This window comes from Engystomops pustulosus, chromosome 5 (genome assembly GCF_040894005.1).
Source record: "Engystomops pustulosus chromosome 5, aEngPut4.maternal, whole genome shotgun sequence".
NCBI lineage: Eukaryota > Metazoa > Chordata > Amphibia > Anura > Leptodactylidae > Engystomops > Engystomops pustulosus.
Genome location: NC_092415.1, coordinates 94,219,356 through 94,246,810, shown reverse-complemented (window position 1 = coordinate 94,246,810; position 27,455 = coordinate 94,219,356). Strand labels below are relative to the sequence as shown.

At 40.2% G+C, this 27,455-nt stretch overlaps 1 protein-coding gene across 1 annotated transcript in view; it reads right to left on the bottom strand.

Annotated features, from left to right (window-relative positions):
• The window catches only part of DROSHA (drosha ribonuclease III), a 176,059-nt gene that overhangs the window by 104,160 nt on the left and 44,444 nt on the right, over positions 1–27,455 (bottom strand). The window contains exons 11-14 of the mRNA XM_072152739.1: positions 27,327–27,408; positions 25,432–25,506; positions 8,502–8,671; positions 7,152–7,276 (exon numbers count right to left, since the gene is read on the bottom strand). Of these exons, the coding sequence (XP_072008840.1) occupies positions 7,152–7,276; positions 8,502–8,671; positions 25,432–25,506; positions 27,327–27,408 (452 nt within the window). The remainder of the gene's footprint in view (positions 1–7,151; positions 7,277–8,501; positions 8,672–25,431; positions 25,507–27,326; positions 27,409–27,455) is intronic.

Below are 27,455 nucleotides of genomic sequence, written 5' to 3'. Positions count from 1 at the left end.
TTTCCTTATTATTTCCTCATAACTGAGACCTTCCATATCCCTTATCATTTCTGTGGCTCTTTCTTCAACACTTTCCAGCTCCAGGGCATCATTTTTATGGACCGATGCCCAGAGTTGAACCAATGCTGTGTACAGTGGTAATATTACATCCCTAGTGGTCCATACCACTTTTGATGCATGACACTAACTTTCTGGCTCTAGAGGCAGCTGATTGACATTGCATTCTGTTACTTTATTAATGATCTACTAGTATGCCCAGGTCCTTCTCAACAAAGGACTCTCCCGAATTTACTCCCCCAAGGACATATTTTGCCTTTGGATTATTAGTCCCCAGTACATTTATCCAAACTGAACCTCATTTGCCAAGTGGATGACCAAACATGTCCAAATCACCCTGCAGACTATGAACATCCTCCATAGACTGTATTACACAACACAGCTTGGTGTCATTGGCAAAAATAGACACAGTGATATTAATTCCTACCTCTATATCATTAAAGGGGTTATCCGGGTTTTAAAAATTACTTATGGCCGGGCTGGGGTGGGCTATTTAAAAATAATAAACATCTACTTACCTCGTCCGAAGCGGCCGGAAGCTCCCACCCGACACCATCTCCCAGCGCTTACAACGCTGAGAGACAGGGGCGGATGGGAGGTGCCAGCCACATCGAGGACCGGAAGCTCTCTGTGCGCGGCTTCCGTGCCCCTGTAAACAAACAGGGACATGGATCGGAGGGACCGCGGCGTGGGACATCGGCGGCGGAGGTAAATACATGTTTATTATGTTTAAATAGCCCTCCCCAACCCGGCCATAAGTAATTTTTAAAACCCGGATAAAATTTATTACCAATTTTTTTTCCAGTACAATGAATGGAATATTAACTGCAACTAGGAAGTAGGATTTGCTCAGCATAAAACAGCCATTACACAGCTCTATAAAATGAAAAATTAAAAAATGGAACTGAAAAAGGGCTACTGCAGTAAAAGGTTAAATGCACCATATCAAAAATGACCTAAAGCAACCACCCTCATGAAAGGGTTAAAACACAGTATGCTCAGCCGCTAAGATAAAATACTGAAGGGGGCTGAAGTACTCCCCTATCAAGGTAAATATTGATGACACAAAGTATTTTGAATTTCCAAATGTGTAGAATGTGCAAACCTTCCCCAACAGACATATATTTACCAGGTTTAATGGCCATGCTGTCTAGGCAAAGTAAACTGACTAGTGTTATATAACCCAGAGTCATGCATAGGCAATTAAACTATTCCTTATCAGTATTGAGAAACACTAAGATTTCCAAGGGCGTCAGAGATGAGTAATCACCACTTCTAAGCACCCACATATATATTCCTCTCCTGGAATTCTTCCTGCCAAGGGTGCACTCCTAGCCTGGGATGCCATTTGTCTTGATTTTGCTGAATAATAGTGTTTATATATTACACTATGCTACCCCAGGTTTTCTATCTTGCAGCCGCTAACTAGCCATGGATAATTAGGCTCTTGTCTTTCAAAGTTTTCAATAAACAATTAACACAAGAACATGAATCTTCATTAAATACTTTATTGAAACCCAGACAGTGACAAATATATGTAAACAGGAGTTCAATGTATGTAATCAGTATAAATTGCAATGTTTTATTTGCGTTCTACACCATGACCTGCAGAATAAAAGGGCCTTGCTCCTGTAAGGGGGATGGGGTGATGTAAAAACAGAGGTGACAAGGACAGAAGTCTGGACACAACAATTTGTGGAGTATTTATGGAATGACTGGACTCTGGTTTGCTCAGATATTGGATTTGCTATAATTGGCTTAATATATATTTAATTGCATTTAGGAAATGACCCACCTCTCTTAACATTGACCTCCACATCCTCATTAGTTCAATGTTTAACAGCTTAAAATGAATAGCAGCCATTGTTGCACTTGCAGGATATTTAACAGAAATTGGGAAAAAGCATCTTTTTGATTAGATAATGGGATATAATGGTGTCTCTTAACTTAAAGCATAACTGTAAGGTTTATAAAGTTGTTTCCTATAGCTGTAATAGCTAAAAACTAAATTTTTTAAATATACTTTCATTACCTTATTGCTGCCGTTTCTCTGCCTCCCTCAGCCTCTCTACCTGCTACCAAGGACAGTGCATAGATTGAAACTCTATGGACTGTAAGGTCAGTAAAAGGTGAGGGGTTGGGGCTATACAACCTGCTCCTCAGTGTCTGCTCATTGACTGCAGGAAGCAGCTCCATCATGTCTGCTCTGTGTACACTCTGCTCTTATGTTCCCACACACCGTGTATCACCCCCTGTAGCTGCTCAGTATAATAATCTAGTGTGCAGTCTGAAAACAGGCATTTACTTCTGTATGCTGTGTCTTCTTTGTACTCCCCATTTATCACTGTCCTGGGAGGAGGGGAGAGTGACAGGAACAGTATAGAACAGTAGAGGAAGAACACAACAGTCGACATCTTTCAGGACAGGAAAAATAAATAAAGAATAGATAGAATAAAGCACAGGAAAAGAAAGCATGTACAAATTACAGTATGCTTACGGACATTAATGTATACTATGCTCTAGCACACATTGAGAGCTTTTTTTTTCTGGAGTAAAAAAATTGTCAATCGGTAGTATTCAACATATGAGATGTGAATCTAGCCTTAGAAATTTGGGGACTTAAACTGATAGTAAGAGGCATCACTATTGGATTAGAACCAGTGCTAAACCAGTTGTATTTAGGATGGACAAGCTCCCACACCAGAGTGGACAGGGTTTGGGGATGCCTGTCCCCAGTCAAGAGGAAATGCATCTATTAGACAATTTACAACCTATTCTATGATTAACATAAAAGCAATCATATAGAGCAATCATATTTTCTCTACAGTAGCACTTATAAAATTGTAAGGTCTTGTCACAAATACAAAGCCAACAAACAATATCCTTGACAGAAAAGACTTTTAGTGTGCATAGAAATATAAGATTGTAGTAATCAGCATAAAATAAAAGTTACCATGCTGGTGTCTGGTCGTCTTAAACTAAATAGTTTACTATGACCAAACAAATGGCTTGGTCAATAAGGGATAAAACAGCCCATTCATGAAGTGGTTTTAAAAAATGTTAATGAAGGTGCGATGTCCCAGTACCTCCACCCAGCTACTGAAGTGTTTAGTTGTTGTGTGGTGGAGGAGTTGCAAAATGTATTATTCAATTAAAGTAAGGTTTGCCCTCTGCTGCCATGTACAGACAGAATGGTACAGGTGAAAAAGTTTAGGTCACATGACTTTCCCTCAGCCAGGCTCCCAGTGGACGCCTCTAGAAACTTCTGAGGAAGGAGTCTCCCAGGTCCATCCTCTGAACCTGTTCTGAGGAAGGAGTCTCCCAGGTCCATCCTCTGAACCTGTTCTGAGGAAGGAGTCTCCCAGGTCCATCCTCTGAACCTGTTCAGTCTAGATCCATAGAAGACCTGTTCAGTCATGTGCTGATAACACAGCACCCTACGCTGCTCTCTGTCTTCAGTTTAGGCTCCAGTTCCCTGATTCAGTTAAAGGGCACCTACCACCCCGATTCTACCTATAAAGGTAGAAGGGGTGGTAGGTGGATGGATGGGACGTGAGGATAGCCCTTTTTTGGGCTAATCCTCACGTCCCGGGTGTCTTTTAGAAAACTTTATTTCATGTATATGCAAATTTTTTTATGCGGCTACTGGGGCGTGGAGTAGCCGGACATGAGGCTACTAGTCGCGGCTACTCCACGCCCCAGTAGCCACGTTACTCCGCCTACCAGGTAATCTTCGGCGCGCAGCTCCTGGTAGCTGCACGCCCTCGTTCGGGTCCCCTGCGTTCTGCGCATTTGTGCCTTCGGCTGCGCGGCCGTGGCTCTGGGGAAGGAACTACTGCGCATGCACAGTAGCCGGGGGACTCGGACGAGGGCGCACAGCTACCAGGAGCTGCGCACCGAAGATTACCTGGTAGCGGGAATCCCATACATCCAGGGACACAGGGCTAGCACACCACCACCTGACACAATTACTATATATTTTGGCCAGCCCTGGTGCCACAACACCCCACGGGGTACCACAGAGAAGTAAAGATCCCCTGCAAACATGAACCCATACAATAAGGTTCCTTCACAATATCTTTATAAGAGGCGTGTACATAAATTTGGGATTTTTGTACTTGCCGTTTGTTACTAGGATACTAGGAGGCTAGGTAGGAAAAAAGGTGCTGGCTCTGCCTCGGTGGGCTGAACCTTCACCAAAAGCCATATGCTGATCAGTTTGTGTATAAGCAATGGGAAAAATATAAAACAAAAAAAGGAAACCAACATGTCCTGAACCAGAGAAAAACACAGCAAGCAATTGGAAAAGGACATAAAAGCAGATGGTGGATCTGTGTCCCCCAATGTATCAACAAAAACTGATGTTACAGTAAGTATAAAAACCAGCGGTCATGTCTGCCTACTACAGACACTAGGCTAAAAACTGATCAGCATAAGGCCTGTGGTGAGGGTATAAGCCCATCAAGATGGAGCAAACACCTTTTTTTCTACCTAGTGTCAGCCTCTCGCAGCTGGCCCTATACCCATGGTGCTGTGTCCCCCAATGTTTGTCCAAGACTGTCAGTAGTGAAGTTTACAAATGTTAGATATACCCCTACCATGAACTGGTGGTGCTTTAAGTGATTTTTCTACATTGTATTCCTCTTCTTTAGGTTAGTTCTGTTGTTAACAATTCAGCGAAACCACAAAATCCACATAACACTAAAATTTAATAGAACACAAGATGGAAATGATCTGACTTAATACTGCAGCCAAACTGGTTCTTCTGGGAACCACTTAAAAGTATGAATCCATAAAGATTTACTGTTCATACCAAAATCAAAAGGGATAATCCACATTGATCAGTTTGTATGTGTATACTCGTCAACATCCTGGGTGAGAAGTAAATCGATATTTCATGTGATACAACTTTATTAATATTAAGGGTGGAAATCCATTTACTGCATGTATCTAACTTCTGTTTCCACTACAGGCGGTCCCCTACTTAAGAACACTCGACTTACATACGACCCATAGTTACAAACGGACCTCTGGATATTGGTAATTTATTTTACTTTAGTCCTAGGCTACAATCATCAGCTGTAACAGTTATCAAATGTGTCTGTAATGAAGCTTTAGTGTTAATCCTGGTTCTTATGACAACACAACATTTTTAAAATCCAATTGTCACAGAGACCAAAAAAGTTCTGGCTGGGATTACAATGATAAAATATACAGTTCCGACTTACATATAAACTCAACTTAAGAACAAACCTACAGACCCTATCTTGTATGTAATCCGGGGACTGCCTGTATAGTAAAGTGCATGAAAAAAAATGCACATTATCAAAGAATGGCAATAACATGCTTTAAAAAAAAAATTACATTTTTAACTCGACCAAGGTCCCTACCTCCCTGGCGGTTTCTATTTTGTCACGTTACAAGCCTGTAACAGGCTCAAGTGATCACAAGGACCCACTGTAGCAGATTAAAAAAATTATGAGGAGCACCGAGGCTGGAAAAGCTGGAAATATATGATGTCAAGTCTTTCATTATATCAACTTCTCCAAATTACCGGATATGGTATCACATTAAAAGGTAATACATACTGCTGGCAATAGGGAATGTGTAATTGGCTAAAAAAATTGACTGATTGAAAGCAGGTGGTTGTTATGAATAGCACAACCCCAGCTTTGTTCACAGTTAATAGTGGGGGACCACAGAGGTCTTTAATTTGCCAACTTCTTCTTAGTATTTTTTTTACTGATAGAACAGAACCGTAATATTAAGTGATAATACTTTGCACTGTAAAGTAATCAACACAAAAGATGATAATATATTATAACAGAATTTCTGGAATTCAGTCACAAATGATGTTTAACCCCTTTCCGCCCTGTAAATGATATATCCTCCGCTGAGCTCCAATCACAGGTGTTAATATGTTAAATGCATGTGTCAGAGCCACCGCAGCGGAGGGTTCTCTCCATGCGAACGCCCGCTATGGCAGCCCTTGAGTCTGATCTGGACCCCTGGCCTGCCTATATTCAGTGCCACACAATCAGAATCTTACAGTGCCCATGTCGACCCATAACCCCAATTTACATGTAAAACTTACATTTCCTGGAAAAATAAAGTGAAAAACGCCACACACCCTAAATATTTAGAATCACTGTGTATGTACAAACCAGTACAATATGACTAACTCATTATTAAACACGCACAATGAACGCTGTAAAAAAGTATTTTAAAACCTAGGAAGACAAAGTATATTGTAAAATACTTCAGCAGAAACAGGCCATGGTAAAGAAGGGGTGATGATAACATAAAGACAATGTATGCAGTTTTCAGTTATTGAGTTGGTGGGAAAAAAAATAAAATTCTTTACTGTAAGGGTGGTGGAGACTATACTCCACTCTCACAGGATGTTTTAATACGGTGTTTCCCTGAAAATAAGACAGTGTCTTTATTAATTTTTGTTCCTAAAGAGGCACTAGGTCTTATTTTCAGAGGGTGTCTTATTTTCCCTTGAACTAGAATTCACAATTATTGTTGAACAAAAAAAATCAACATTTCTAACATTCTTATAATTCTCCAAACTCTCTTTATTGTGAATCCATATCTATTGGAATCATTAGCCCCAATCTCTCACGTTTAGCAGAAGCACTTTTTGAAAATGGGCCCTTCTTGTCTGGGTAGCGGCTTATATCACATTTTCTGTGCAATAGTCAGTGATTCTTTCCCATGAATTCTTCACAACCTCTTGCAGCATATGAATGATCTACTAATGCTAATATATGGCATTAAGGGAGCTGTAGCATTGACAGCCACTGGGTCTTATTTTCAAGGGAGCCCTTATATTTCTAAGCTTGAACAAAATTGTACTAGGTCTTATTTGTGGGGGATGTCCTATTTTAGGGGAAGCAGGGTTGTTCAGACAAGGTGTAAGGAGTGGTCTGGATTCTCTTTTGAAAACAAAAACATCAAATGTTATGGGAACTCAATGTTTCACTCATCTTCCCTACAACAATATTCGTTGCATTCATTCATGTTATAAAAGCCAATAATAAACAGACAGAATCTGTAACCAAGTAATGTGCTGAATAACAAGAACTTACTGTGGATCTCCGGCATAGCTGAGTTGGGCAGGCCTTATACCAAAATGGACAATAATAGGGAATGTAATTACTTCTGGATTAAATTGCTCCCGGTCAAGCTGATCAATTCGAACCGAGCTTGGTTTCTTCAAATCAAAAAAATAAAAAAATTGTAAGGAAGGAAAAATCATAACTTTGCTGGTGTTAACATATCATTCATTTGGAACTGCAGGGGTTGAAGGCCTGTCAAAACTGCTCTTTAGCTGGTGTAGAAGAGCCCTAGGAAGTCGTTCTACAGATTTCACAGCTCCTTCTTCACTGTCAGCTGGAATACAATGAAGGTGTAGAAACATCAATGTTGTCCTAAGGAACAAAAGCAAGGGCCAAACTATGGGGCTTTTTATAGTAATCACTTTCTGAGAAAAATATTAATGAAGTGCATAGATAAACATATTCATCCACACTTATGGAATAGAAAATGAGATCTGCTAACACCTCTAATGTGAAATAACAGTGCAGCAAAAGAAAGTCTGATAGAAAAGAGCAGAGACTAGTGCATGTGAAACATGACATGATTTATATCATAATACACAAAGAGAATGATTTACTTCCTAAGTCCATATCCTGTTATACAACCCTAAAGTCTTGTTTCGGGGTGTGTATTCTAGAAACAGTTTTTTTTTTTTTTCAATACAAAATGATCAAAGGTGGATGTGTCACCTGGACCACAGAAGTGCAAGCTATAAAAATTCGGTAATAAAACAGCACAAGTGAGTTTTATTTACGCCACTTGTTTCTTGAAGTCACCTCTGAACATCAACACAACTATCTAACCTTTGTACAAACAACTATGCTTTTTCGACAAGCAAAATATCTAAGGCTACCTGTACACAAACATGCTCGGATTCAAGCACTGTGGAGTGGACAGGAGTCTTTTGCATCATTCAGAATTGTGATGTAGGGAGTCCCAGCCTGACAGCCGAACAGTGGTGCTGACACTGTAACAATTGTTAGTGCCAGTGTTGCTGTTTGGCCGCAGATTACATTACAACATGCCCTTGGTCTTCTTTGAAAAGCTTCCAAATGTCATTACAACTGCCGTCCCCTTTGGCCCTATAACAGCAGATGTATAATACAGCAGATAAGCCCTCTCCTTGCATAGAAGCTAACAGAAATTATTAGATTTTTAGTGGAGTATGTTGTAATTAATTTTATATTTACATTTCCCAACTGTCTGTTAAGCCTGTCAATAAGGTCTGTGAAGAATTGATTGAGAAAGGCTAAAAAAAGGAGAAAAATGGCTATGTACTGCTCAACTTGTAGAAAAAGACAGACAAGGTAAGAATAAATCATTCTAGAATGACCACTTACCATTTCCGGGTTGGTGACTATCATCCCTTTACATTCCTCAGCATATTTTTGCCATTCAAGTTCTTCCCATTGAAGCATGTTTGCAATTTCTTCTTCTGGAACTAAAGCCTTGTTACTTCTGAGCAGATACAGGAGGACTTGGTGCATGGAGAGGACTTCTTTACCCCCATCTGCAATATATAAAAATTGAAAAAAAAAATTAAATTAAAGGAAATTTACCATCTAAATCAAGCAAGGAATAAGGCCATGGATAACATAAAAAGATTACCACAATAGTAGTGCCTGGATCCATGAGTAAATGTCCCTGGTTTATTATGCTTGATTTTAATGGTCGATTTCCTTCAAAGAGAACCCATCAGGAAAATTAACCGCCTAGACTAACTATATTTTCATAAACTGTCATTAGAGAGCATTGCCTCGATCCCTTCATTGTCCCTCTACATGCCTGTAAACCTAAGCAATGAGGTCCTAAAGCTGTATGCAAATGACCTGTGAAATGTCCAATGAGTCATTAGCATATTCAAGCTGTCCAGCTTATTCATGAGTGGGAGCCACACACCCAGTGCTTGACTGACAGCCTGTATAATGGTGTAATGGTTCCCCTTGCAGTCTGTGTGTGTACAGGAGAGATACAACAGCTCCAGGCAGCCATGTTATAGCAGAACATGTCAGATACTTGTGTAGCTGATGTCTGTGTCTCTCACATGTGTATTAGGAGGATGCAGCATGTCAGCAGATAAAGCACAGGCACTAGCAATGCTTTACTATACATTACAAACAGACATGAGCAGGCGAAGGAGAGGGGAGGCGTAACAGGGGTGACATCACTGCCTCTGGCCAAGTGACCAGCCTCATTTACATAATAAAGAAATTATGATTTTTATAATGATTAATGTATGAAATAACTAGATAAAGGCTGGGATGGATCCTTGTGAGCTGCTCCAACAGGTAGTGGTGACAGAAATAGTGACAGCGCCTGATGACAGGTGTCCTTTAAGAAGCATCTATTTCTAGAGCTCTGCTGTGTGCCTATTTTTGATTATTCCTACAAGTCACTGGGCATTACCATTTCCCTTGTTAATATAAATACATAGATAAATTGACAGATACATCTAGGAAAAGCTACAGAATCTTTGGTACTAAATACACATTTAATCGATAGATTTTCAGTTTCAACAGAAGAAACAACATGACACCAGAGCTACATAGGAAAATGCATTCATGTGTGTGACCAAGACAATACTTATACAGAGCTTGTATGTCTTGAGATTTGAAAATGCCATTTTAGAGTGGTCTTTTGTGGGAATCTGACATGCTGTTTTTATGACAGGTAACACAACTTCACTTTACACAATGCTCTGGAACATTTCACAGTAAGGTCCATTCTAACAACTTTTGAAACACAGCTGCCTTTATTTTAGCTCAAAACCCCTCAAAAGAAGCAAAAAAAAAAATGTATTGCTTATATTGCCCACATCATATTGGAACAGGGATATTTATACAATAGGGAAAGTATTGTTTTATATGACGCATACACATATATTTACATACTTTATATGTAATATTTATTATTACACAAACCACTATATATAAATAGAGGTCTTGGATTACGCAAAAGAACTTGACAAAGCACAAATTTCTGTAATAGGATTGTGAAAAGATGGAAACATATGTATCTGCACTTCAGCCTACTAAGCCAGATCCCAATTTCCAGTCAGTGGGAGACATTGATTGCAGTTTCCATATCCGATTATCTGCACAGCTCTCCTTGCCAGTCATGCTTCCGCCTTATCTCACTCTGCCCCATTTTGTGGTAAAAGCAGCATCTCAAAGCGGCTGCACCCCCCCTCCCGGACATCTACAAGTATATGCTGTATTAGTACGTTGCTGTTCTCTGTACTTAATGGCTGTGCTCCTGTTAGCACTCCCCTGCTGGAACAAACTCTGGAGAACAATTCACAGCACATTTCCCTAGAGGGGAAAGGGAATGGAGGAAAAGGCTAGGCATATTTCAGAACACTTTATCTGGTAATGTAACAAGGCAGAGCTGCACCCAGGCTGCATTGTGAGGAACACGGAAATCATGGCATCAATCTGCTGCTAATATTTATGGAAAATAGCCTTTTATTAGGGCGGAACAACAAATTATGTTTTTGATGCAGTATTTTTGAGTCATTGGGAAGAGCAGATTTAAAAAGAGAGAAAACAGTCTTCTCACTTTTGTATCCACAGTGTAAGGGCTTATTCAGACAGGCAAGTCCACAAAAGAATATATTTTTTTATTAACAGCCGTATGTCATTTATTTTTTTCACATCCGCAAAAAAAAATATATATATTTTTCTAATATATTTTTTGCCCAGTCTGTTTCCTAGCAACATTTGAGAAAAAACAGACCACATACGGATGTCATCCGTGTGCCATCCGTATTTACTGTGGTTCCATTGACTTTTATGGAAGTCCATGTCGGCATGAGATAAAGAAAAAATGCTGCGATTCTTTGCTCAGCGTTTGCACATCAGTGAAAATAAACAGACATGTGAACAGCTCCACAGGCATCAATGGGTCAGTGCCACCTGCAAAAATGCCCGTCTGAATGAGCACTAAGGGAGATGCCACAGAAGTAAACAAAACAGAAGTCCCTGAAAAAAATATTAGTATTTATTTGATAAAACAATGATCAAATTAAATGTTTAAAAGAATTAATCTTTCATTCATGTACAATGCTTTATGATTGCATTAACCAATTAAAACCACTAGTAATTAATGTAAAGGTGACTTGTCGACGTGTGCAGAACTAGTACGTCCAGCTTCTGGTAACAACTCCTAAGTGCAGCTGGTGCCAGAAGCTGGGGTTGTCAGCAGTGTATTAGAGGTGACACTGGCCAGTAACATCCACAATCAGAGATTTCTCCAATTGCGAGTATTAACCACTTACACGCCACAGTCACTCAGAAAGCCCTCATCAAGCTCTGTAAACAAAAAAGATGGCAACACTAAAACATCTGACATTTTCTCTTTTTTAGTTTTTCTTTAGTAATATTGGACAACAATAAAGAGAATGAAATAAAAGAGGTATCTCCGTAATTATAGTGATGCATACAATAAAAAGAACATACTGTTATTTTTTTTATATTTGTATATTTACTGAAAGTTTTACATATCTCAAATAAATATAAAACAAAAAAAAATTGCCAGGATACAGTAAAGTAGCAGCATAACACGGACCGGGTGCCAAATCACATACATCAACATCAGTACAATAGGATCAGTCTCCATAATTTAAAAAAAATAATAATAATGAGAAATAATAGTAAATCTCAATCAAAACAATGGAGGAGAATGTTGGGAAGGGCAAAATTAACAGTAGGGGACATATAAATGACAGGACAAGAGACATGGAAGAAAATGGGATAAGGTGAGAGGGAAAGAACACATTGGAACAGATTTATCAAGCTGTCTGAAAGTTGGAATATTTCTATTTGCCTATGGCAACCAATCACAGCTCAGCTTCCATTTTACCAGTGCTCATGAATATTTTAAAGGGGAGCTGTGATTGGTTGGCATGGACAAATAGAAATATTCTGACCTTCAGACAGTTTGATAAATCTGCCCCATTGTTTTTATGCTACAGTAATATGAGAATGCAAATCTGCTAAATATTAGTTTTTTTCATAAATAAAGCAAAAAATATATCACTCAAATGTTTCAACTGAGGCTACATTCACACTGCCGTATGGAGAACGTATATACGGCCGATATACGTCCTCCATAGACGGCAATGGGCGCACGGCTCCCTATGGGAGCGGTACGGTGCAGCACACGTGCGGCACCGTACCACGGAAAAAGATAGGACATGTCCCATCTTTTCCCGTAAAACGGCGCAGTGCGCCATAACTTCCGATGGAGAGGGGCGGGGGTGAGCTGCGCTCACCTCCTCCTCTCCCCGTGCACTGCCGTTGCCCGCTACGGTATGGTACGGGCGGGCAACGGCAGTGTGAATGTAGCCTGACACAAAGTGCAATATATCATGAAAAAACATTCTCAAAATTCACCTGCATATGTTAAAGCATTCCAAAGTTATTACCACTTATAGTGACATGTCAAATTTGAATTGGGAAGGTGCAAAATGGCCATGTCGTTAAGGTGTTAAAAATAAAATGAACCTGCAATGTTATATTTCTGTTTGTAATATACACTCACCGGCCACTTTATTAGGTACACCTGGCCAACTGCTCGTTAACACTTAATTTCTAATCAGCCAATCACATGGCGACAACTCAGTGCATTTAGGCATGTAGACAAGGTCAAGACAATCTCCTGCAGTTCAAACCGAGCATCAGTATGGGGAAGAAAGGTGATTTGAGTGCCTTTGAACGTGGCATGATTGTTGGTGCCAGAAGGGCTGGTCTGAGTATTTCAGAAACTGCTGACCTACTGGGATTTTCACGCACAACCATCTCTAGGGTTTACAGAGAATGGTCCGAAAAAGAAAAAACATCCAGTGAGCAGCAGTTCTGTGGGCGGAAATGCCTTGTTGAAGCCAGAGGTCAGAGGAGAATGGGCAGACTGGTTCGAGCTGATAGAAAGGCAACAGTGACTCAAATCGCCACCCGTTACAACCAAGGTAGGCAGAAGAGCATCTCTGAACGCACAGTACGTCGAACTTTGAGGCAGATGGGCTACAGCAGCAGAAGACCACACCGGGTGACACTCCTTTCAGCTAAGAACAGGAAACTGAGGCTACAATTTGCACAAGCTCATCGAAATTGGACAGTAGAAGATTGGAAAAATGTTGCCTGGTCTGATGAGTCTCGATTTCTGCTGCGACATTCGGATGGTAGGGTCAGAATTTGGCGTCAACAACATGAAAGCATGGATCCATCCTGCCTTGTATCAACAGTTCAGGCTGGTGGTGGTGGTGTCATGGTGTGGGGAATATTTTCTTGGCACTCTTTGGGCCCCTTGGTACCAATTGAGTATCGTTGCAACGCCACAGCCTACCTGAGTATTGTTGTTGACCATGTCCATCCCTTTATGACCACAATGTAACCAACATCTGATGGCTACTTTCAGCAGGATAATGCGCCATGTCATAAAGCTGGAATCATCTCAGACTGGTTTCTTGAACATGACAATGAGTTCACTGTACTCAAATGGCCTCCACAGTCACCAGATCTCAATCCAATAGAGCATCTTTGGGATGTGGTGGAACAGGAGATTCGCATCATGGATGTGCGGCAGACAAATCTGCGGCAACTGTGTGACGCCATCATGTCAATATGGACCATGTCAATATGGAATGCTTCCAGCACCTTGTTGAATCTATGCCACGAAGAATTGAGGCAGTTCTGAAGGCAAAAGGGGGTCCAACCCGTTACTAGCATGGTGTACCTAATAAAGTGGCTGGTGAGTGTATAATAGACCTCAAAGGACCATAGGATCAAACTTTGTCTACAAGATTTATATTTGTGAAGGGGTGCTAGTATTATCCTCAGGGCATACTGTATATAATTGATTATCCAAATTATACATATTGGTTGGGGTTAGGGACTTACCACCTGTAATCACACCCTTAGTGTGTTGGGGCATTTGTGCACAAGTGCACTGTGAAGTCACAATCCCTGCCGAAGGCAGTAATGCCGCAGCCTGGCGGGATGACATGTGCGTTATAATGCTAGAATCTTTGTTAGGAACAGTAATTCCATGAGTAAGGAAGATGATACGTTTTAATATTATCCTTTTTCTTTCCCCCTATACGTAGAGTATGACAAAGGGGAACAGGGATTCACCACATTGGTGAAAAAGGTGATTAAAATCTACAGTTTATTTAAAAAACATTGTGAAGAAAAAATTTATGTAAACATATCCATGGAAAAAGAAATAAGGTAGATATGGTAGTTCTTATGTGGAGTAGTACATCTAGTCCAAACTATATTTCTTTTTCTACAGGTGTACCGTATGTAAGAAGGCTGGCAGGCTATATACTAGGGGGCACAGACTGGCAGGCTATATACTAGGGGACACGGGCTGGCAGGCTATATACTAGGGGACACGGGCTGGCAGGCTATATACTAGGGGACACGGGCTGGCAGGCTATATACTAGGGGACACGGGCTGGCAGGCTATATACTAGGGGACACGGGCTGCCAGGCTATATACTAGGGGACACGGGCTGCCAGGCTATATACTAGGGGACACGGGCTGCCAGGCTATATACTAGGGGACACGGGCTGCCAGGCTATATACTAGGGGGCATGGGCTGGCAGGCTATATAATGGGTGGAGGTTGTGACCAATGCATTTCCCACCCTAGGCTTATACTCGAGTCAATAGGTTTTCACAGGTTTTCGTGCCCTTACTGGGGGATTGCGCTGCCTATTCGCGTCGCATGTCGGTCCTCTTCCACATCCTTTCTCTCCTCCTTCACCCCACAAATGACTTGGGGCAACCGCAGCAACCTATTCTTGCACCTCCGCATTACGCACTCTCCCTTTGCATGCTCAGCGAGATGTGAACGCGGCTCAACGCATCTCCATTTTCAGTGTGCTTGCGTCTCAACACTCAGCCCAGTTGCTAGACTCCATAGTGAGCAAACAGGACACAGATTGGTTTTCTCTTCCTGGCTTCAGTGATTTTTCAACAATGCCTTTCTCAATCATTGTTTTCACTGGGCATTTTCCCATTTTCCCAGTAGGGCATTAGTTGAAAATAACTAAAGCTAGGGGGGGGGGGGGGGAGTGGGACAATCTGTATATGTCCATAAACATGCCTGATCAAGGGACCCTTAGGGTGTATGGGGCATTCTTTCTCCAGCATATGAAGGCACTACTACGGTTATTATGGTAGCTGTGTAGATGGTGAGAGGAGAGTTACATATTTTAATTATCTGAAAACAAATGGGTACCTGACTAAACACAAGTTAAAGTTTCTGGCAAGCCAACACTTGATGCACATTACAAATGAATGGCCAATAAGTTGCTTGTCTGGTGTAAGCACAGCCTTGGCGTGCTCTTGCTATTGATTTTATGTGTTGTATTAAAAGCCTTTAGACATTATGAGACCGTGTGGAGAAACATTTAGGGCTTTTATGGGACAGTTATGGATGTATCCAACTAGCTACTGAGGAAATGGGATAAAACTATTGAACAAACAAAAGCTTTTGGGAATACTTTAAAAAGCAATAATCTTCAGCATTATCCAACTCATACCCACGAGTTATAGCCTGCAGCCATCTTTGTGCACATATGAAATGAAACACATTTTGGGCCCAGAGATTTCTAATCCCACTCGTAGTAATCAACTAATTTATCATCGAAGCACAATGGTTAATGTTTATTGAGCCATTACAGCATCACTTACATATTCTAGCCCCCCCTGCTTGTGGTCGGTTTTGGCAATCTGATGAATGACATATGAATAATTAACATAAATTGCTACATAAAATGCTACTTTCATGTTAAAGGTTTAGCAGAAACCAACTTGAATAACAATTATGTTTCTTCAAAGTGTACCTCCTCCTTGCAGATTATGGGGGACATATACAATTCTAATGAGACAGAGTAATAACATCGTTGGATGAAACAATAGCCAACTCCTGCTCACAAGAGTTTAAAGTCTATGACAGTGATGGCGAACCTTTTATAGGCAGAGTGCCCAAACTGCAACCCAAAACCTTGCTTATTTATCGCGAGGTGCCAACCAAAAATTAAAGCAGTAACTTATTGCTCCCTGTTCAACAACTTTCAATCATATTGGCCTCCAGGAGGACAGCAACACAGTAGAAAGATGGAAAACTTTCCAGTTTCCCCTTGTACACAGAGAATCATGGGTTACTAGTGTAACAATGATTTTGCGGTTTCTTAAAGTAATGATGGCCACTCTTTTTTCTTTACCAAGCTGCTTTTTTCTAGCCATAATACAAATTCTAACAGTCTATTCAGTAGGACTATCAGCTGTGTATCAAACGGACTTCTGCACAGAACAACTGATGGTCCCAACCCCAATTATGAGCCAAGAAATACCCAGAATGGCTAGAGAATGCCAAGAGTGTGCAAAGAAGTAATCAAAGTAAAAGGATTCTACTTTTTAGAACCTAGAATATAGGACATATTTTCAGTTGCTTCACACTTTTTTGTTAAATATGTAATCCCACGTGTTAATATATAGTTTTGAGGCCTTCAGTGTGAATCTACCATATAATTTTTTTTAAGTCCACTATTATAGCGGAAATGGGGTGCAGATGCGTTTCTGTTCACCTTCTGGTCTCAAAAATAAATAAATCACTGGAAATAACAGATTCAAAATAAAAACACGGGGGCTTGGTTTAGCCGCTTGTGAAGATAGGCTGCGTGAAGCGTGAGCTCCATCCCCTGAGCAGCATTTCAGAGCAGTCACCTCTCTTCGGCGACTTCTAGCACCCTCATAGGCGCTCTCCCATTTACCCTGAGCTTATGGGCAAGAGGGGAGACAGTACCAACCTGCTGAACAGGTGAACTCCACAAGGTTGTTCCCGGCCACTGTGAGTCGCGACAAACATGGCGCTGGCGCCACGAGGCTGAAAGCATCGGGCAGGCCGGAGATCAAACTTACCAGCACACAGATACCAAGTCCGACGCAGCAACACACTCCTTCAGCTAGCATACCAGGGAGATCCCCGAAAGAGTTTGAAGTACCTGCTAGGTGGTCAGACTCTCCATCACCGAGCGTGGACAAAATGGCCTCCGGGGAACCTAGATAGGGTAAGAACATGCGCCCTATGAAACCAGCCGAACAGCCATGCCTAAAAATAACCGAGGAGCTAAATCAGGCCTGCAACAATCCCGGTCACCGACAGGCAGTCCAGCAAAACAGCGACAAAAACTACAGCTAAACCCGCAAGCAGAGCCATGAAGATGATGAAGCGTTCCAAACCTCAGATAAAGCAGTTAAAGAACATCTACTTAAGGATATGCTGCAGGCTCTGCGGACCTCCCTAACATCCAATCTGCAAAAGCTGGCGAGTCCCCTTCAATCTACTATTTCTGAAATTCAAGATCAGGTTGCCCCGAGGAATCTAAAATGGCAGAACACGCCTCTGCGTTTAACAATCTAGCGGACAGGCACCAAGCGCTCAAAGAAAAAGTTTCAAAGACGCAGGCAAAATTGGTCGACTATGAAGACCGCAATAGACGTAACAACATTAAGTTTAGAGGAATCCCAGAATATGTACCCAATCACTTACTAAAACATGTCTAAAATCTCTAACAGAATATGAACTGTGTGTGGATAGGGTCCACAGGGTCCCCAAGCCAAAAAATATACCGGACTCTACCCCCAGAGAAGTTTTTGGCACGCTTTTACTTATACCATACTAAAGATCAACTCCAGGAAGCATCTATCTTTTCCAACACCATACAATTCAGTCAAATTATACGCAAACCTACCTGCGGCTACTCTTCAGGCCAGAAGAATCTTCCAACCTTTAACCACTCTGCTGTGGAAACATGCGATTTCATACGGATGGGGCTTCCCGACTAAGCTGCTTAATTGATTTTTGAAGGTGGGGAGTGAGAAAAGAAAACGCAAAACCGAAAAAAGGCTGTGGCGGGAAGGGGTTTAAAAATAAGGGAAGGTTTAGACAAGTCAGTGTGTGTCAATGTCATTGACAATAAACCTTCTAACATGGGTCAATCCACTCTCTGACACTGTGCAGTGCTTTATGTCAGATCATAAGTTTATTCAAGTCTAACATACAAGATTACTCGGCACAGTTATCTAGCTATATATCAAAAAGCTCCAGCCTTGATACATATTACTCGGCTAGATCACTGGCTCCACACCACATAAAGAGTCCTCTTAAGTCCTTAAGATGCACTACTATATTGTCTCCTGCATCTCTTTTGTATTTCTCAATCTAAACCTCTCAATGTGTTTCCCCCAAGTACTAATTGGGCTCATCAGGAGAGTAAGTCAACACCGTATCACTGAGACAATAACAAAATACATGCGGCGTCCCGATGGCGGGCACCTTCTGTTATCAGTTTCTGTTATGCTCCGACACCCAGGACACAGGTGTGAAGTGTGCCTTAGGCTGCATTCACAGGTTGAGTTCACATTGCCTTTAGAAACGTAATGCAAATGCAAGTTGGGGGCTCGGCTCGATCAAACATAAGTTTCCATGTAATCAGTAATGAGCACCCACTGTGCGTTTCAGTCTCTACTTTATGGGCGATGCCACACATGGCGTTCTCAGTCATGCGTTTCAGTCCGTTAAGAAATGCATCTGTTTTTGTCTGGTTTTCCCAATTACCCTAATTAAAAATGGACAAAAACAGATGCGTTTTCAAAAAAACGCATGGACAACCCCAGTGCATTTTCATTCTGTTTTGTAACTAACTTGTGCCATCACCCTTATCTGCGCATGTCCGCAATCAGATTCTAACCGCAGAACAGCAAGCTTGGTCCAAGAAAGGATGCAGGGAGGCGGAGGCAGCTGATTATTGAGGAGGCATACTTACTTTAAGGATGACGAATGCTCCTGTGGATCAGGGACACAAGCAGGCAGGCAGAGAGTTAAAGTTTTATACAAGTTATTGTTTTAAAAGAAGAGAAAGGCATAAATCTGATATATATAAAAAGTGCAGATTCCAGCTCATCACCCCGTAAGTTGCCTGTTGTGTCGGATCCGGCATGGGCCACCTTACTGCCAAGGCATGCAGACATCGAAAAAAATTCACGGTCCAGCCAGGTTCCACGACAACATTGAACTTTTATTCGGTTACATCATAACCACTCCATAAAACTGTGTATGAACGTCCACAAGTGGAGAACCGCCCTTACTCATGACTGAAACGCGATGACGTTCATACACAGTTTTATGGAGTGGTTATGATGTAAACGAATAAAAGTTCAATGTTGTTGTGGAACCTGGCTGGACCGTGACATTTTTGGATAAATCTGATATAAACTGTTTTCGGATATGCTTGGTAATAACTATAGAGACATGGGAGAACTTAAAAACACTGTTCTGGCGACAGGTTCCCTTTAAGCAATGAAAAAAAGAAAATTGTCAATACATTCCCTTTAAAGAGGACCTGGTGTAGTGGGCTTTAAAAGATAATGCCAGTTGTTTCAGGAGTAGACATGTCAGGAGAGGACAAGGACTTTAATATGGACACATATTAAAGAAAATGTAAAAATTGCCATCCATAAATGTACTGCACTTATGTGCCCTACGATGGACTTTGGGAAGAAAAGTTGCATACTGTGCTTAATTAAATCAACTTTATATATAAAAAATTTGGAAATAAAAACCTGTTGTCATATATAAAGTATTCTCAGCAGTGGAGAATAAAAATGAGATGGTCTTTGCAGTGGTGTTCTGTAGCCCTTGACTGCTACCACAATGACATTCTGTGACATTACCACAGAATCCTTTAGAAAGCTAGTGATATTTTAAGCTTTATTGCACTGGATGCTGCTTTAACACTGTGACCATAAGAAAAATAAAAGTCTGGTATTTTACTCACCTAAGTAACCCCTTTAATTAAAAAAAAAATGCTAACTTGGGTACAGCTGAACCAGTATGTGTTACAATTCCCTGCAGCTTCACTAAAACGAAAAAAAGAGAAATGCTTTGGAAGATAAGAGGAATCTCATGTATTTAATTTAGGTTTCATTTCCTGGATTTAAAGGGCTGGGGAAAGTTCTTATACCTATGATCTATCCTCATTACTATTAGATCTGTGATGCCTGAATGGGAACTTTGGTGGAATTGCTCATCTTGGCCACAGGTGGTGGTGCCAGGTGTGAAACCCCCACCAATCCAGTGGTTAGATCATTAATATATAAAATATAGTACTCAGGGTCCTTTTTCATGGGTCTTAAACAACACGTTGATGGCAATAGAAAAATAAATGTCTGTCCCGAAAACATGGACAGGAAATGAACCTTCTATACAATTTGTAGCTCAAGCAGTCATCTCATACAGGGGGGCCGTGAATATCACAGCATTGTGTGAGCCCATAGAAAGACATAGGGTCGTGTGCTAGCTGTTGAAACATCTAACACAGGTCCAAATATACATTTGTTTGAATGTACCACAACTCTGTAATATACAAAAGAACACAGAAACATGCTACTAGATCCAAAGCCTAGTACCGAACTCTGTGCAACAAGTGTGTGAAGCATTCTTTCAGAAAACAAACCCTGTACCTCTTTACTATATTGCTACACAACTAAATAACCCCAGGAGCTAATCATTCAGCAAATTTCTTTACTTGTGCAGGGATCAGAAATATTCGCTCAGCCCATTTTTAGTTCTTCATAATATGGCATACGTACCTTTACTCATTGACATGTGCCCGTCGTATCGCAGCATGGCGGCCACACATCAGTGCTGGGGAGAGTAGGAGGGGGTGAGCGCTGCGGAGGAACATGGCCATCTATGGGGGAAGTATATCCCACGTATATATACACCGGCCGTAAATACATCCCCAATGCGGCTGAGTGAATTCATCCTTGGGGTCCGTTTTTAGTCATGTGTTTTCATCCTGTTAAAAAACACATGCGTCTTTGTCAGTTTTTAATAAAGATAAGAAGTAAAAACGGACAAAAACTGATGCGTTTTCAAAGCGCATGCATTTTTTTAATGGACTGAAAAGGCATGACTAAAAACGGACTAAAAATGGGTTCAAAACGCCACATGTGCATTTTTGGATGCAGTTATCATTAACAAGTGCTACTCCTCCTCTATTTTCACACCACTCCTGGTTTGATCATCAAAAACTGCATCTAAAAAACTGAACGTGTGGACGAACCCTCAGAGGCATGATAAATCTACCCCAGAGGCTTATTTAGAAGATGAACTCTTGATATAGACCACTATTAAAAGTATGGACAGTATGTTTTTGGGTAAACCTAAAGAATAAAAAGGATGAGGTCATTTGTACCAAACAATGAAAGCTGTAAAAACAAAGCATGTAAATAAAACATACAACCGTGTGTGGGGGGGGGGGGGGTTGTCAATTTTTCCACATTTCTATTTGTCCAGTATATGGCACAGAATGTTAAATAATGCCACCAATAAGTATGATTTTTTCCCATAGAAAACAAGTCCCATATGGCTTTGTAAATGGAAAAACAAAAAAATGAGATGGATTTTGGAATTTTTGAAGTGAAAAAGTAAATACAAAAGCTGAAAAGGTCCTGGAAAGGAAGTAGTTAACATATTAGGGAGATTTTTTTAACATCTGTACAACTTCACTGCTATTATTCAGTTCTAATTACAAACCTATATTTCCCAACCCTTCTTTGATACCTGTTCCTTACATGGTTTTGCTAAAATTAATAGTTGCTAATTAGTGTTCTGCAAAGCTCCTCTATTTGTCTTGTGCTTAATATTCTGGAACTTTCTTGCTTTCATTTTGGTCATTGCTACATCTGAGGAGAAAGCAAGTGATGTGTGGGTTTAGATTATATTATATTTGGCCAGATATAAAGCGAGGCATGACTGACATTTAAACTATAATAAAAGGTTCTCTCAAGACACAAAGACGCGATATTGGCAAGAATATAGACAGCTTAGATAACACCAACATTAGACTGGAACGTGTATGTAAACATAGGCTTAGGAACAGCAATAATAGGGAGAAATCAGAAGTGTGACAATGAATCTTTGTCGGCAGGTAGGGTGCAACCCTCAAATGAACCTAGCTCCAAAGTGCATGTAAGCCACAAATTAACAATCCAAGGAAGAAGCACTCCAATGAAGAGTTCCGCTTCATTGGTTTTGCCTGTTCCTATGTGACTTAAAAAGAGTAACTGTGATTTGATGAATTGGAATATTGGGGGCTGGGTGGGGGGTGCTGTAAACATTTTTCTAATACGTTTCATCAAGAAATTCTGCTTGGTGTGAACAGAAACAGGCTTCAAAGTGCCCCTTAGTAACAGTTTTACTTCTCCAAAGCCATGGCAGATGCTAAAGAGGGACCCAGGCTATAGTATGCTTTGAGCATTATGTTTAAACATCAAGCTGAAAGTCAATGGGTTAATCCTCATTGCCCAAAGCAAACAAACCCAGGGTGATTAAATGTGAGCTCATCCTCAGCCTACACAGACACACACTATAAAGGCTGTAATACGGATCTCTACAGCCTCTGGAGCCCGATTTTTTTTTTCAAACATGAAGCTGAATTTCTTAAAGTAACACACACACACAGAATATTAAAAATGATCTCAAATAATGGTTACACTTGACTAGAACTGGGCAACTTCAGTGGATAGCAAATGATACAAGCCAAGTTTGCTGGCCCTAATATATTTTCTTCTAATGTTTATATTCCAGATTACTTGTTTAATAATGTTTTGGCATACACCATACATTTCATATGTATGAATAAGAGGTCCCTAATTACAAAACATGTTATTTTATCTATTGTATGTAATCTGTATTGGCCAGCATTGATTGTAAATAAGGAGAATGATACTATCAATTTGGTAGTGCAGCCAGATGGAAATGGTTTTAAGTTATTGTGGTGCTATTGGTTTTATTCCATGGGAACTTTGGTCAAAAGGATAAGTAAGTTCATGTGGACGTTGACAGAAGGAGGGTGGCTTCCCAGTCTTGATAAACCACATTGTTACACCAAGAAACCTTTGGAGTGATCTTGTCCATCTTCTTTGGTATATATTGTTGGATATGTAGGGTTAAAAGGCTACATGCACCTATCCAAAATACTCCAAGATATGAGCAGTGCTTTCTTTTTCTTAAGTTTTGCGTATTGAGTTTTATTAATATTGGTTTTTCTTTCTTTTATTAGATAAATCACATTCTTACACTCAATAGAGACTGCAACAAACACACAACTATTCATGGCCAATCCCATGGAATTAGATCCAGCATTTCTCTGTATTTTATTTGTTTTTTTTTACTTTTTTAACCTTTATTGTGTTATGTAGGTACATCAGTGATGTAAATAGATTTTTCCTCTGATTTACGCCAGTCCTTTGGATAGTTATACATTTAACGTGTAATAGGTATACTTGTTTAAGGGTTATTGCCTTGTAGTCAGTTATGAATCAGGTTGTCTTGGAGTTGTGAAAATGGAGCAGCACTATCCCAACCCAAGTGATTGGGGTGTAGCACACTTGCATCAATGCACAATGTGGGATTATGGTATGATATTAGTACTAGGAAATGGCTCTCAAGATGAAGACACTTGAAGGTGTATTAAAGAGATAGTGCTACCTACTATAGATGCATAACACTTGTGAGAAGATATTCATAAGAAATATGGCGCCATACTCACACAGCGCATGTGCCACTTGTTGCTGGTTTCAATTTGTTAAACCAATGTACATCATAAGAAAGGCTGTAAGGTACAGCTAAAACATTGTTGCATAAAATTAAAGATATATACGTCTTTTACACATTTTGAGAAAGATGGCTTTACATTTATTATATATTCAGGATACTAGGACAGAATCCTGCTCAATAAAGATTGTGCAACGCTCACAAGATGACCGAAATTCTACAAACATCTAATTGACATTGTTGTAGAATCTAACCATTTTGTTGCCTACTTGGTGTACAGGGCATGAGGTATCTACCCCATCAACCTCCTTCCAAGGAATTACATTTGTTTATGCTCTGCCAAAAATATGATTTATGGGACACCCCAATGAACCCAAAGACAATAAGGCCATACCTCACTCACTATAATTAACACACAATAAAGATACAATGTACACCAAATATCTGAACCACAGGTTCCATAGGGACATATCCTATGTATTTGCCTTAAAGGACATTTGTCAGCAGCTTTAACCATACAGCTACAGGCATTGTTAGGTAGCAGCAGGACTGTTATACTTGCATTTATATTTCAGGATTACAGCAGGGCTGCACTGTAGCGCACAGCCCCTACTCTCTGAGATACTGCTGTAACAGTTTTGTTTGACTACCTCAGCTGTCATCCCAGGGTAAGGGGCTGTGTAGCCGTATAGTAGAGATCACAAACTAGTGCACCCCATTGGTCTAGCTGCAATACTGGAATGTAAATCCATTTTTCACAGTCCCGCTGCTACTAACAACCAAAAAGGAATGGTTACATATATCTCCAAGGCTCCAGTGTATGAACCTTAACATGGTTGGTGCATGGGCCACCATATTTGCACAAACCGCCACTCTGTCTATTCCCTATTAAGTCATCAAGGGTTTCCCATTTGTTGCCATGACAGCCTTGCCAAGGTTGAAAAATTTTATTGAAAAGTAATCTAAACATTGTACGGTTCCCAAAAGCTCCATATGCCAAAATATAAAAAGTTAGGGGTGTCCTAGTATTGCTGATACAAAGTTTTTAACATTAAGTTATTAAGACATATTACAACTTTATAAAGACTCAAAGAATAAAAGAGCCATATGTACACTTGTGAAATTGCTTTCCAACTTTCTTATACATTGGCCAAATATGAAATGGTGCTATTAAGACAATTCATAAGCCCTTGTATGGCTCTATGAATGGAAAAAACAAAAAGTAATTGCTTTTGCATTTGCAAAAGGAAAGGTAAAAAGACAAACAGAAAAACTGGACTACATGGTAGGTTGATTAGATTGTGAGCCCCATTGGGGACAGGGTCCGATTTGTCATGCTTTGTGCAGCGATGCGTAATCTGTGTGCGCTATATAAATAAAGAATTATTATTATTATTACATGAGGGGAGGGAGGGGGTTGTTAAAGGACCCGCAAGGGAAGGTGAAGAAAGTAATTTTTTTTTGCTCAGAAATACAAAACGATCCTCAGGGTTGGGGTAAAAAAACTGGTTGTAGAAGCTTGTTTCTCATCACTAATCCCATAATAAAAATACATTCTTCTTCTTATAATCATCCTCCACATTGAGCAGTAATTTTTTTTATTCCATAATATGCTATAGAGACTAAGCTGAGGCTTACCTGGCAGAAACCTTACAAAACGAGGCATAAAATGAAACTGCGGACATGTGGAGTTATTTTCGTCAAAAGGAGGACCTAGGAAGAGGCACATAAAAATGAAAATCAATTTTTGTGTTCCTCTGGAAAAGCAGAGATGCATGTTTTATATCAAGATGGGATCACATAGAAGAGATGAAATCAAATTTGTAGCAGGAGACATATAACAACATATGACAGTTCCATATTAGAAGGGGCACATGTTTAGGAAACTAAGATTACCGGTATCCAGATTTAAATAAATCAAAATGCTTAGATGTAAAGAAAAATAATCTGGTTTGGTTTATTTTAACTTAAAAACCCTCCCAGTGGGTTAAGTTCACAATGCATGGTTTGTGCGTTGGGTGAAACAAAATGATATCATCAATGTAATACCACAGTGGTAGGTTCACAATCTGCTAATAACATAAGGCACGCGTTTCAGGTAATTGGAGACATTATATATCATCTAAAGAGGCTCTCTGTGCACTACTAGGTGCCTGTAAAAGCAGAAGTATTCAGAAAGTGTGCACATGCTCCAAGACTTTGTTGTTCAAATAATGCTTGGTGAGATTAATTGTAAGTGAAGAAAAGCAGATTTGTATCAATTTATTAATTTTCTAGCCAGAACAGGAGAAAACGAGTAGAAACATCATAATCACTGATCCCTGAAAAAAAAAAGGATTAACCCTAGCGTAAACTGCATAGTTCTAGTGCTGCACTTCACCCTGCAACATTCTCAGGATGTAAAAAGATTGGGGGAGCCCCGCAACCTGAAGTCAGGTGGATGTGCGGGTCTTAATGAGCGGCTGTACATATACCACGACTGACAGTTAAATGCATACCACTGTGGTGTATAATATTGTACAGTGGTAGGAAAGAGGTTAATGATACTCTATTATGTTGCAGATTCGTAACACAGAGAATTTGCATGTAATCTGTACCAGATAACCATGCCATATGCAACTACCTCTCCCAAATTGTATGTACAGGAAATATACCATCAAAATCCAGCATGATACACCAGGGACACTTATTCTCGGGCACAGTAACGGTTGTAATCTTATATTAGTTATCCATGGCCTCCTATCCTCTAAAATCAACTTTTACAATTATGCCAATTATCCTGAAGAGCTCCAAGGGGTGTTACTAGAGCCCCTCTGTTTGGCAGATTTACAGGGTGTTACCCTGTGCACCCCCACAGTGTGCTGAAACTTCCTCGGCTGCAATGAGCTTACATCAGGAAGAAGGGGTAAAGTGTTGAACAAAATCAGAGGTGTAGGGGGAAGACCTATCAAAAAAATAAATAAATAAAGCTTCATTGCAGAAACCTTTGATAACTTTTGCAGTATATCACTGCCGAAGATCAGTAAATCAGCAGCAGGGATCCATCTGTAACTAGGAGTCATCTACAAGTTGTGTGCCTGTATTAGTAAATTCTTTCAAATTACTATTACAAAAACTATTTGGGAACAAGCCTTCTTATAACTTAGTATTTGCGTTAAAAAAATGAAAATAGAAAATGTTTCCGCAAATGATATTTCAGATGTTCTTCCTGACAGCGATGCAAAAGGAAACAAAAAAACTTCACTGGTCTTAGGGAGAGAAAAAAAAAAAGATCCTTTGGGAAATTAAAAAAGATAAGGGAAAGAAATTACAACAAGTGGGTTATAAGTGACTATAAAAATCTGAATGCATTATGTTTGTGGTTTGAATTCTGACACAAGATAAAATAAATAGGACTAACAAGACAAGAGTTTTACTGCACGCAGTAATACAGAGGAGTAAAAAACAGACATGACACGTAGGCTACTAAATGGTTCAATGCATTTAGAGCCCACAGGGTAAAGCATTTCAGAAAGCAAGTAAAACAGACATACCAATAAGATTCCAGTCATGAAGCTCTAATACGTCCCTGAACAGATAGGAAGAAAACAGTTCCAGTCCCTTCACACAGAAATGCTGTGGAAAATAGAGAAGTTATATTAGTATCCAATATGACCATTAGC